At 40.0% G+C, this 13,529-nt stretch overlaps 1 protein-coding gene across 1 annotated transcript in view; it reads left to right on the top strand.

Moving 5' to 3' along the window:
• The window catches only part of ACTR2 (actin related protein 2), a 46,802-nt gene extending 37,543 nt beyond the window's left edge, over positions 1-9,259 (top strand). The window contains exons 5-9 of the mRNA XM_077814024.1: positions 1,165-1,301; positions 3,453-3,602; positions 3,944-4,089; positions 4,592-4,724; positions 6,154-9,259. Coding sequence (XP_077670150.1) covers positions 1,165-1,301; positions 3,453-3,602; positions 3,944-4,089; positions 4,592-4,724; positions 6,154-6,324 — 737 coding nt within the window. The 3' untranslated portion in view covers positions 6,325-9,259. The remainder of the gene's footprint in view (positions 1-1,164; positions 1,302-3,452; positions 3,603-3,943; positions 4,090-4,591; positions 4,725-6,153) is intronic.
• The last annotated feature ends 4,270 nt before the right edge of the window (positions 9,260-13,529 follow it).

The following is a 13,529-nucleotide window of genomic DNA, read 5'->3' as shown; positions in this document are numbered from 1 at the left end:
AACTAAAACTAAAGATTCTGTTTGAGCTCTGTAGCACAGACATAGCCTATGCTAGCATATCCCCCTAGTGTAGGTGCAGTCTACACTGACAGTGTTTTTCTGACAGTGTAGGAACACCATCTCCCCAAATGACATTAGCTGGGTTGACAGAAGCGCTCCTCTGTTGAGTTAGCAGTGTCTACACTGGGGAGTTTGTCAGCATACTATATCAGTCAGGGTGTAGGTTTTTTCACACCCCTGACCTACTTAGCTATGTCGATATAGGTTTTAAGTGTAGACCGAGCCTTACTTTTCATCATCAACTCTAACTAGTTGCTTTCTGCATTTTGCTTATATGACCAATTCGAGGCCGTTTCACTTTCTGGATGTGTTTCTTGTAACTTGACTAAACCAAAAAAAACCCCAACTTCTCATTGGAATCAGACTTCCGAAGTGTTTGGAAAATCCCTTTACAAAACCCAAATTAAGCTGAGACTGTCCTTTGAAAAACAAATTTAGAATGGCCAGTTTGTCGGCTCTGCTGTAATTTTAAGTGGCTTTTGTTTACGTCCTACAAAATATGAAATTACAGAAGCCTCAAATCATGCACTCCAGCGCCACCCCACCCAAAATCACACAATTCTGCTCCGTTATTCAAATAAGGTAAAGTATGTGTGGCATGAATGAGATCTCCAGGTGTCCAGCATCTTTGAAAATGAGGCTAATCTATTTGCACATTAATGCAGAAAACTGGAGTTTATGCCCCCAACCAGCATTTAACCAGTTTAAATATTGTCCATTTAATTGGAACATGATTTATGGGGATGTCAGGACATGAGAAAAAATTCTATATGCTGGGGCTGCAGTCACTTAAGAAGGGTTACTAGCATTTTTTTTTAAAAGATTGGGGTGGAGGAGTTCGTCTCTGTTCATACAGAATTTTCCAAGTAAAGCTTAAAACAAATAGTTGAAATGAAGTGGAGATCTTAATTTTAGTACAATATTTTATTTTCAAATGTGATCAGACTTCTCTCACAAGGGGAAAGGTTTCTCTTAATTAGGACAGTTACTTCATCAGGACAGTAGGCTGGCCACCCGGTTGGTCCAGTTAGGAGGGTCCTAATGTACTGTGATGTATCGTTCTACGTATCTGCTTTCAGATGTAATATTACTGTTCTTACTTAGGCTTATTAACTGGTGTTGTTGTGGACTCTGGAGATGGTGTAACTCACATTTGCCCAGTCTATGAAGGTTTCTCTCTTCCTCATCTTACCAGACGACTAGACATTGCTGGGAGGGATATTACCAGATACCTCATCAAGGTAAGCTGAAAAAAAATTTCTTGGAGCTACAGTCCCTATCAGGCCGCTATGTGGCCACTATCCAAGTTCAAATCAGTTGAAGCTTAGAAAGTTGAAAGCTTGCTATTAGTGGAGAAATCTGTCCTCTTTCCTCTCAGTTGCGGGGGGAAATTGTTCTTGTATGCTTTTTTCGGGATGCTTTAAAGCAGGGTTCTGTACGTGGTATGGAATTTGCTGTGGGATCATTTCCTTACTGCAGAATGGTGCTTCAGAATCCATTGTAAAAACACATTTCTAGTCCTTATGGGTTGCAAGAAGAACCTTCCAACTACAAACAGTGTACATCAGGTCACTGATGGTACTAGTCTTTCCAAACAGCCTTAAACAGCTGCTCTGCAGTGTGTGAAGTGGCCCATTTATCTCAGTGCCGTGTTACCTATGAAACCTAAGAGCAGTAATATTTAAATTGTCTGACTATTTCACTGCTCATTATTTAGGCTGAAATTTCCAGCTGAAGTGGTTATTTCACAATTACAAACCGCATTCCAAAAGCCCCAGCCACCAGCCCACCCCTAAACACAAGCTCCTGTGATTATCTGGTATATATTAAAAATGGCAAATGTGGGGATGAGTTGAATTTAATATCAACATACACCACCAGAGCTACTGTACTCTTACATAAATGTTCATATTTCATTTGTTAAATCTCCCTTTTTAAAATTTAAATTCAGCTGCTTGCAGCATGCAGGGAATTTCCCTTTAAAACTGAGCCCAGAACTTTGCCCAATGGTGTTCTGGAAAGAGTGGATGGAGGGGCCTCAGCAGTTCAGATATTTTGCATTCTTGGACCTTGCTTCGCTGTGTGGATAGTGGATGGTGCTTCCTGTCCTCTGGCATTGGTCAGGCAGGGAAGGATCAATGAGAAACCAAAGATTTGGAGGACCCCCTCTGACAAGGTCCTCCTGGTCATTGCTTCCATTTCCAAAATACTGGGCTTGAGATGTGCTGCACCAAATTCTGCCTCATCTCCCTCCAAAAACATTCATACTAGACTGAGTTATACTCTAAGAGTCAGACTTCAAAAGGGAGCTATCAGTAAGTGTGACTTGCGTAGCGATGAACCAGAAGGTATAAGTAGATACCTGCACGAGAGTCTAAGTTGGTAAGTAACTTACACTCCCTAATACATTATTTCTGAATTTGGTCCCACCTGATGTGGGGGAATTCCATTTGGAGAGGTTCCCATAGTGAGTTTCAGTTAATGGTTCCATTGACTGCATACCTGAAAGGATTTCACATATTCTGTTTGGTAAAACTGTTACTCAAGTTCATGACCTCTTTGACTGGCAATCAAAAACTAACGTAGCCTGGGATTTAGCCACTCAAATTGATGGAGAATACGTTCTGGGCTTGTGAATCTTCAGAGCTAGATTTCAGAGTGGTAGCCATGTTAGTCTGTATCAGCAAAAACAACGTGGCATCTTAGAGACTAACAAATTTATTTGGGCACATTTGGCACCTTAGAGACTAACTCATTTATTTTGGCATATGCCCAAATAAATTTTAGTCTCTAAGGTGCCACACGGACTCCTCGTTGTTTTTTCAGAGCTAGAGTAATTCTTTTAAAGATTTTCAAGTATGTGGGAAAATCTTTCCCAATATTCATATGGCAATGAGGAACGTATGCATTTTCTTCAGTAAAAGTGACTCTGTTCCAGTCAATAGAGTGGTCAAATTAAAATCAATTGTATTGTTGCTACAACCTATAAAGACCTAAACGAAATCAGCCGGATTGAGAAATCACAATGAATCTCCAAATTTTGAAATGAAATCCCAAGAAAAAGAACAATTTGTTAGATCTTTCTTTCACTATTTCCTTTGTAAAGATCATAGTGAAAACTGTAGTGTGGAACGTATCTTCCGCTTTTCAGAGTTATACTGTCATTTTCACGCTGATCGAAATAAATGCAATTTGACTCCTCCCCTTATTTTCTTAAACTTGATTCTTGTCACATTTTTCATTTAATTTGTCTTTGGAGAAGTCTCTGTTTCTCCTGAGAAATACAAAAGAAGGGTAGCAATCAATTAAATGTACATTATACACGTAATCACAGATCATGAGAACTGAGCCACTCCAAGTTTATTGCTAACCCAACATTCTTTTCCCATCAGCTGCTCTTGCTGCGAGGATATGCCTTCAACCATTCTGCTGACTTTGAAACTGTTCGTATGATCAAGGAGAAGTTATGTTATGTGGGATACAACATTGTACAGGAGCAGAAACTGGCCTTAGAGACCACAGTACTAGTTGAGTCCTATACGGTGAGTGTATACGAGAGATGTATATCAATTTTGAAGTTGAAAACCTGTATGATGAAGACTCCCTTCCAGTATAAGTTAACACCATTTCAAGTAACAGATTCCTTGCCTTTGTAAATAGCTGCAAATTACGTTATAAAATGACTGCAAGACTTGGAACTTTCTTTCAACAATACTAAACAATGTTTTTTGTAATGGCTTGAAACTGTAGTAAGTTTTTGGAAAAATATTTTTTTCCTATTATGTACTGTTTCACAGTGAAAGATCCTGCTTTTTTGGTCTACTATGTATTAGTATCTAAGTAATATCAGAATAAGCTTTAATTTGTGCTTTCTATTCTGTAGCTCCCTGATGGCAGGATTATCAAAGTTGGTGGAGAGCGGTTTGAGGCACCAGAAGCTCTGTTTCAGCCTCACTTAATCAACGTGGAGGGGGTTGGTGTTGCTGAACTGCTGTTTAATACCATCCAGGCTGCTGACATTGACACCAGGTAAGAGCAGGACATCTAGAAGGCTTTGGATCTTCTTCCCTAAAACTTCTATCAGGGCACAAGTGTGGACAAGGAAAAATCAATTCATCCACAAAACCTTTTCTTTTTTATGGCAAAAGAAATTTTCTAAATACAGGTGTAATGATGAATGTGAGCAAGGTGTTTCCTTGTGAGGTTAGTATTCATGAGTTAACATAACCTCTCTTTGAAATGGAGTTTGTAGTGCTTAGAACTAAACAATAACAAACATACATGTAGGACATGCAGTGTTATTCCACTCCTAAAAATCTCTGCTCTCCAAGGCATATTGCATGGAGAGTTTATCCTGAACAAGAGAATATGTAGCTATTTCAGAGTTCGTTGTAAAGGTGTCATGTCTGTTCAGTGACAGCTGTCTGCATTTCTTGGACTTTCACTTACCTGCACATTGGGGTTTCTGTATTCGTTGTACAGAGGAGAAACTGTTGCCACTAGAAAGAATGTTCTTTTTCTCCTCTATTAGGTCTGAATTCTATAAGCACATTGTATTGTCTGGAGGTTCCACTATGTACCCTGGGCTGCCCTCACGACTGGAACGTGAACTTAAACAGCTGTATCTGGAAGGGGTCCTGAAAGGAGATGTAGAAAAACTCTCTGTAAGTAGTGATTGATTAATTGCTTAATTTGTAGATAGATCAGATATCCTGAACTACCACTAGAGGGAGTGAGATGGTCAGCAATAGGATGGAAAAAGCAGTATGTGAAGTATTCACATCCCATCCTCTCTAACTGAAACATCAGTGTTTCAGAATGACCAATACAGACTTTGTATAGCCATCCTGGTGACCTGTTTCGATACACTTGAAACGAGGCCACAGTACTAGGTTACTTCAGAAGGTTAAGCAGAGTTTCAATGTAAATATGTGCTGTTAAACTTTGGTGAGCAGTCCTGCACTCAGACCTAACTTGGCACCTTAAGAAATCCAGCTACTATTAGCAAGAACATTAGTTGCCTTTTCTAAACAGCAGCAGTGCCTGCTTCATGTCAGTTTTGAATTTCAGCTCTTAGAGTTTGGATGCTTACCTGCCTCTTTATCCTTGAATTTTTATATTTAATACCACATTCCACAATTACTCTGTGTGGCTCAGTCTTTTCCTTCCCTTTAATTCATAGGTAATTGTAGTAGGCAGACGTACCACTCACGAGAATTGCAGAACTAAGATTGCATTGTGTTGCTGTCTGCCTTGTAGAAGGAAGGTCTGTCTTTAGAGAGGAAATGCTTTTTGGAATGAAGGGGGTTTGAGGTGTTTTTTTTTTTTTTAAGTCTTGAATTACATCCAAATTTTTTTCAAAATACCTTTTAACAAAATACATTTTAATAAAACATTTGCTCTCTAAATCCCCAAAGAGGACTTATTTGAAGAATGTTTTCTGGATCATAATTGGACTGAGCTAATCATATAGGTAGCCAGAATATTTAAACTATACTAATTAGTCACGAAAGCACAACATTCTTTTATCATTTTTAAATATTCCTAGTTTGGTGGCTTATATATTTAATAATCACACATTTAAAATGCAAAATAGTGCAGTCTGTGGGGTTCAATTGTCTGCTCTGTAAGGGAATATGGAATAGTTAAAGTAGAAACCCAGGTGTGGAATCCTTTCCATTCCTCCACCCACCTGAGACTTAGTATAACTCTAGTCATATAAACTGTACAATATTTTGTGAATTGATGAACTGGTAACTTCCCTGATAATCTTAGCTATCAAAGCTGAACATATAATTTAGAATGTGATTCTGACCCCTGGACTTCTCGATAAGTACACTCAAGATGCAGTTTTGGAGAACAAGTTAATTGTTTCTGATTTCCAATGCAAAGTAGCTATTTTATTGATGAATTAATTTTATTTTAGATTGCACAAACAGAAAGCTCGCATGCAGCGTGCCCTCTCCTAGCATTTCATTCACTTTTTTCCCACTAAACACAATTTCAGTTTCACTGTTATGGTAGAAAAGGGTGATTTTTTTTTTTTTTGGGTCCCAGGAATCCAAACAATACCGTGTCCCTTTTTCTTCTTAGAAATTTAAGATCCGTATTGAAGATCCACCTCGTCGAAAGCACATGGTGTTTCTGGGTGGTGCAGTTCTAGCAGACATCATGAAAGACAAAGACAACTTCTGGATGACCCGACAAGAATACCAAGAAAAGGGAGTGCGTGTGCTGGAGAAGCTTGGTGTGACTGTTCGATAAACTCCCGACCTTGTTCCCATCACATGTCTAAAGCTTTTATTCCTTCATTGCCAATCTTTGAACTCATTCAGCTACATGACATGGAAAGGCCTGTCTGTGCCCTTTGACCCAAAGGTCAGGTTTTGTTCTGGCTTCTTGGGGTAGCTTTTGTTAAATGTTTGTTAATATGGCTAAATTTGACCACTTCCCTGCAAACAAAACAGAGCAAGAGCAGCCTGTCTACTGCATTGTTCCTTCTCAGGAAGGCAATTCTGGTAGGCTTTTTTCTCCTGGGTTTATTACTGTAGTTCTGCTGGCTTTTTTTTCTCTAGCTCACTGCGGGTGGTGTGCCTTTCTTAGCATAAGAAAACCTGTCGGCAGCAGCTTTTACCCTCACGTTATTGTGGTGTTTACCTTTGCATCTTTGGCCGCCATCTCCATTGGCATTTTTTACCACAGTTAGGAATTCTGATTAAAACCACAGTTAGGAACTGGTTTAACCAGCCCAAATGGCTTTCCACACGGTTCCAACATAGGTTGACTCCAAATGTACTGGACACTTAAACTGCCTTCTAACACAGTTTATCTGCAACTATTTGACAGAATTCCTAAACAAAATGACACAGTCAGTGGGGCTTTTCATGGTGCGTTTCTTCAGAATGGCTATTTAAGCAGTTATTGCCACAAACCAATACATATCAGAAACCTCCAGTATGCTGACAAATTTAAATTCTTAGCCTTATACTTTCTTGGTGTTATATAGCTTCACTGCTAAGGGGCAATGGGGTTAAATTCTATTTAGAAATACTCTTCTTTTTATAGTTAAATTTTGGTACCATGATGTGTCTATGTAATAGAGAGCAAGAGCTGGTATATTATCAATTCCATTTCATTGGGTTTGAGGCTTTGGCTAAGAAGTTTTAGAGCAGCTGGGTCTGGAGTCTAAATCTTAATCTATTGAAAAATAACATTTTTAAAAATACTTGTAATAATTCTAATTAGATACAGTAAAATACCCCAACAAACTGAGTTGTAAAAGCTTGTTGTAAGCGCTTTTGTGTACATCAGAAGCGCTTCTATTAAAATTTGCAAGTACTGAATCCTGTGCCAAGTAGTTATTGTAAATGAATCTTTCATCTTAACTGACCAGTGTTTGTTTAAATAAAGCAAGCAGATATTTATAACAACCACTGGCAGTAGGTTATGAAGAATGACCTATATTTGTTGCAGTTAAATATAACATTGACATGTGAGACTTGTTGCTAGTTGGTAAATATCCACAATTCACTCTGTCTAGTCTTGATTTTTGATACTTATGGGGAAGGAAGTAAAACCAGCGTTGGGAATGTTGTTTCCAAAAACCACATTAAAAGCTGAGATTCATTGAAAAATAGATGTTACTGGTAATAAGATGTCTGATAATTTTTTTTAATCTAGTTGCCAGCATGATTTTCTTGTTGACAGGAAATACAGGTACTATCCTCTGAGTAAAATCTGCTGCCTGGCTGCAAAGTGTAGCAAAAATTGCTCACGTATGCATTTCCATCCAACTGTTCATGGTGTCACTTCACCATTCATTGAAAATATCCAATTATATCATGTCTGACCTAATTTTTCCAAAACCTTACTACTACATTTAACAACAACAGAGCCAGGATCTGTTGTGGGAGTAGGGACAGACTTTCCAAGTTTGGTGTGCATGACATTGCATTCATTCGTGTATATGCTAAGACCTGACAATTACACACATCTCTCTTTGAACATTTAGTCCTCATCGAACACTGCAATATGTAAAACTTGCTTTGATTCCAGAAACTTTTTTTCGTTCCTAAATTGATAGAGAGAGACCTTCCTTTTGGCTGAAAGCATAACCATGTCTACGTGTCTTTAATACTAAAACAGTCACTGAAGGACTGTTAATAGTGACCATTTAATTACAGAAGAGTAGTTTTTTGCAGCTGTGATTACCCTTAACTTGAACAATATGAATTTATAGGCATGCCGGTCATGCCTCAATGCATGCACTTACAATGGTTACTAGATTTTGGGGATATGGTTGTAAGGGGTACTCTGAACTCCTGTAGTTTTCTGTAAGTTTAATACCGGATATGCTTTAGAAATGCCGTTCAGCCGTCAACAGTAGAAGACTTGCTTTTAGAACAAATAGCCATTGTGGCTTCTCACATGGTGCATGTCTCTTCGTTCTCAGTGTGTCCAAAAGCCATGGAAGTAAACCAAAGAATGACATTTTTAGAATAACAGTGTGCCATTTGAACATTCAAATTTAGGGACTGACCCTGCACAACCCTTTGCTCAAGTTCTCATACTGGCCTCAGGTAGGTGTGTCTGTGTAAGTAAGGATTGCAAGATCAGACCCTTAGGCTTGAGTACTTCACAGCACCATGAGCAACAGATGTCGCTCAGTTTTGCAGTAACTGGAGTTTCTATGGAGACTCTGTATTTATATTAAACCCGAGCATTTAAAATTATTGCTATCCTGGGTTAGAGAGAGCGCATTTAGACATGATCAAAATGGCATGTTTGTGTGTTGAATGGGTGTTCTTGTGCTCAGTGCGGTTCCCTCTCGTGTGTGTGATTTCCCACTTCAGAACTTGTGTTGCTGTGAAAGCAATCTGGTTTTAACTTTTTAAAAACCAAATACCAAGTTAAATTTACAATTTAACGTTAACGGGAGTCTAAGCATAAACACAGGATGCCTCAGCAATTGTAAGAGTTCTCGTGAACAACCTATTTTTAAACGTACCTGCTTTGAAAACACAATGTGTTTTAGGATGTTAATCTGTGTAGCTATTAACATGAATGGCTTTTTTTATACTGTTCTGAGCAATGTTAAAACACGGTGACGTTTGAGACTATGACTGGAAAGAGAAACATCCACTGAAACAAATTGACAGGTCTTTTCAATTTAAAAAATAAAATCAGATTTTTCAAAGTAGCTCATGTTTGCTGTGTCTCCTTTGGGAAGTCACAATTCTGTTGTTTATTATATTTTCTCCTTTAATCAGCCACTTAAATTGGAATGTTATGGACGGCTAACTAGAGAATCTGAGAAATCAACATAACAAGCTCCCTATTGATCACTGGCGCGTTTAGAAATGCACCAGCACCCCTTGCTGGATCTAGGATTAAATACCTATGTAGAGGAGAAATACATCAATGAGAGAAAATCTTGTCAAGACTCTTAATCTCAGTTCAGAATTCAGGCTGGCAAGTGCTATGATTTTCCGGGCTAGGTACTATGATTGGGTCTCCGATCCTGTGAAGTGCTAAGAGCTCTCAGCTCCATTGACTTTAGAATACACTGGACAGTACTGGCCCAGTGACCGAGAAAAGCCTTCAAAAGTAGTACTTTTTTCAATATGAAAACAACACTTGGCATTAAGTGGCAGGGTGCTAAATACTCTTCCTGTCTTAATCGATAAAGTGAAGAATTGCCCTAGTTGTAAGGGGATAGGTAGATATGTTTTAAAAGCTGCACTTAATATGAAGCAGCTTTGTATAGCACAGTGTTCGTGTCTTTTTAGCATTGGGCCCTGTCTACCCCACAAATTTCAGTGGGTTTGGTAACTGGTTAGTGACACGATTGGTTTTAACCATGGCTTGGTCCACGCACACTAAAACAAATACTAGATAAAGTGTGTCAGCTAATTGTTTCACACTGGCCATCAGCATTGGGTGGAGCACACAATTTTTTTCTTGTACCCCTTTTGGCATATAGAATACTACCCCTGATTGAACCAAGTTTGGCCAGTTTCGCAGGGCACTGCCATGTCTGTATATCTGCTGGGCACTCTGCCCCCTGCTGAGCAACTTGGGGTAATTGCCCAGGTTTACCTAGGGATGAACTGAAACACCATTAGGCACCATGGTAGATGTAGATACATGTGGTTGTATTGTGACAAATGCTGCTGTGAACACAACTGTCTTTTTTCAGAGTAGCAGCCGTGTTAGTCTGTATCCGCAAAAAGAAAAGGAGGACTTGTGGCACCTTAGAGACTAACAAATTTATTTGAGCATAAGCTTTCAGCTGTAGCTCACGAAAGCTTATGCTCAAATAAATTTGTTAGTCTCTAAGGTGCCACAAGTCCTCCTTTTCTTCTTACAACTGTCTTTGTAGTTGGGTCAGGTGAGTTTTGTGCTGTGTGCAAATGCTTGTAGCTAGGACCTTAATGGAGGAAGGGAAAAAAATTCTAATCTCCCATCACCATACAGAATGCTCTCAGTAACCATTTTCCAGGTTTCTTTTCTTTAACGTGACTGTTTCTGCCCATGACACTGGATTGTGATAAAAGCACGTCTTCCTTGTGTTTACAGCCCTTTCCATACTGCTCTGTTGTGGCAACGTATGCCAAGCAGTTTGAACACTACAGAGAATCAACCTTAAATTACGCTCATTTGCCTGAGTTCTGGCAAACATGAAAATTGCATGAAAATTTTTCAAATTGTCTTTGATGTTACTCTGTAGCCACCGTTAAAAAATGTATACTGAGGAATTGTTTTGTCCAAGTCCACCTATTGAGAGTGAAATAGGTGACTAAGAATGTTTTCACTGGCAGCTCACCTTGTGCTGGTTTCTGGAGCAAAGTCATCCTGTAGTGGGGAAATGTCAGCATTCGAGGCCCAGCAGGCCTGAGGAAAACAGATGCGACTCCCAACTTGTACTTCTCCCTTATGCCAGGAATTTTGCTGGTCTTCAGAAGACCATGCACAAGCAAAGAAGGCAGGACAAAACTGTGATGCAGACAGTAGTAGGTAGCTCTGCATGTTATGAGTTACATTCTCAAAACATTTCTACCAAAATACCATCCGCGGGCATAACCCACCTTCCCAATACCTGTGTTTACATCTCTTCTCCAAAGCAGGACTGCCAAGACTACTAATCGTAGGCAAAGGATACATGTTTTAAAACGGGTCTTTGACAGTTGTAGAAATGCTCCCTGAACTTAGCTGTCTCTATCCTGAGCCTTTGACTAGGTTGGGCAGGAAGGGAATTTTAGGGAAAGAGGAAACTTTTGGCTCAGCCGGTCTATTTTTTCCTCCCTTCAGAGAAATTAGATATAAACATGAGAAGGTTAAGCTAGAATAGGAACTAAGCTTCCTTAGGAGGAGACAGAGCTAGGAACCTTTTAATGGAACTTGGCTCTGACTCATCTTGCCAACCCCACTGGTGCATCCCAGCTACAAAACTGGGAAGGGAAATGGAGCCCTGGCCTTTTGCCCAGGCTACCTGTGCCCCCAAATGCAGGAATGTTTGAAAACTTATCAATTGCCAGCAGCAAGGAGAGTTGAACCCAACCCCCAGGGAGAGGTGGGTCCACCCCCCTGTAAAGCTGTCCCCAATGCACCCTTTCCCCCAGCCGATCTCTTTATTTGCCCTGAAACTTAGATGTTTCAGGGATCCTTCTGCACCAATTTTCTCTAATCTGCCCAACCTAGAGAGAAACAAAGCATTTTAAATCTCTTCAGGCATTTTTTAATTGGTACTTGCTGACATCAAAGCAGAGCTTACAGCACATGTTTCATGTGCGCCAGGCACACGCTGACTTTCTAAAAGCAGTGACACTCATGCGGGGGTGTCCAGTCCAAATTTGCACCTTTGCTGCACTTCCCTTTCCCATACCACCCATCCCTTGCACCCCTGCTGCCACCTTTCTTGGCCCCAGCAGAAAAGTTGAGGTGGGAGGGTTCTAAAGACTTGAAAGGCAGGATCTGGAGAACTGTCCAGCCTCCTCGTGGTGTCTGTCACACCTACCTCCAGCCACAAAATGCTAAAGGAAAGAGTTGTCCCCTGTTTGGGAGCTGTGCACCACCTCGGCACTAGTCAGTGTCCCTTTGTAACAGCTTAGGGTTTTCTTCTGGTTTGGATCATTGAGCCGTCTTTTAACATGCATCTTCAATAAACAACATGGCAACTCAAGTAAAAGCTGGATGGATTTGCTAATTCTCATAATGCTGTAGGTTTCTCCCAGTAGGAAAGACTAGCTGTAAATAGGATGTTAGAACTTTAAATGTTATCACTGTAACTAGAATTTCTAAAACATGGTCAGCCTTAGAGGCTAAATGGCAAATGAATCCAAGTAGCATGCGAGACCAAACTATTGTGTAATTTAATAGATAATTACCTAATTACACAAGTGCTTAAAACACAGGTGGGTGACCAAGTGAACATTCTATTCATACTATTCATTCTTGGCTAAGATCTGGTGTAGCATCATTGAGCTGCACTTGGAAGGTATAATACCTAGACTTTGGCAGGATGTGGTGTGGGTGACCCATCAGGTATTTTTCTATGTCTCAGTACTGAGGATGTATTAGTTTGATTATTCACATGATCACTAGCATGATTTGTAAAAGATGATTCCTGTTTGCTTACACTAGAATAAGGATGACCTAGCCTGTGAGTAAGCTTGGGTCTCCCTTGTGACAAGATATAAAGCAAACTGAAAATACTGTGACTAACCGCACAGAGGAAGTGCCCAGAGTGGGGCACCACCTAACCATGAGTTTGAGTCTCTTCTTCTGTTTGTGTTTGAAAGGCAGCAATTAGAAAGAACAATCTATGGTGACAGATGCAGGAATCGTTGGGGAAATCTATAGTCTGTGTTGTTGGGGAGGTCAAACTAGCTGATCATAATGGTTCTGTTTACCTTAGAATCTGTTCACTGGACAGGTTAGATTGTTAAATGAGCGACTGGGATTATTCCTCACCCATTCATCTGTTTACTCAGAGGGAATTTAATTTTGAAAGGAATAATTTTAGGGCTCATGTTCCTCTGATATTACAATGCTGTACGACATGAAAATGGAAGGTGTAAATACAGTGCCTTTCCCCACCAGTGTGCATTCTTTACGCTCCTCCCACGCTGTTCTGCGGGTGTCACATAAGAACAATCGTACAAATGGAAACAGCAAACGGGCACCTTTGGATTTGAGACAAGAGCCCTGCAAGCACCTCCACCAATCTCCAGCAGAAACATTAAGAACAAAAAGTTGGACTCCTCAAAGATCCTGCTATGCGCTTCAGCGACGTCTCCTTTATGTTGTATCTAAATGGCTTTCCCATGTGCAGGTAGAGATTTGCTGCAAAATTTGCATTTTTGAAGGCGGGCTGCTAACTTAGGGAACAGAATTCATTCTATTCTTGGAAGTTTTTGTTAGGTGGTGAAGTCAGAAGGGAGTGACCCTCCCCCCATTTTAGTACAGTT

Source organism: Eretmochelys imbricata, chromosome 3 (genome assembly GCF_965152235.1).
Source record: "Eretmochelys imbricata isolate rEreImb1 chromosome 3, rEreImb1.hap1, whole genome shotgun sequence".
In the NCBI taxonomy this organism is placed as follows: Eukaryota; Metazoa; Chordata; order Testudines; family Cheloniidae; genus Eretmochelys; species Eretmochelys imbricata.
This window is presented reverse-complemented; position numbering and strand designations above follow the sequence as displayed.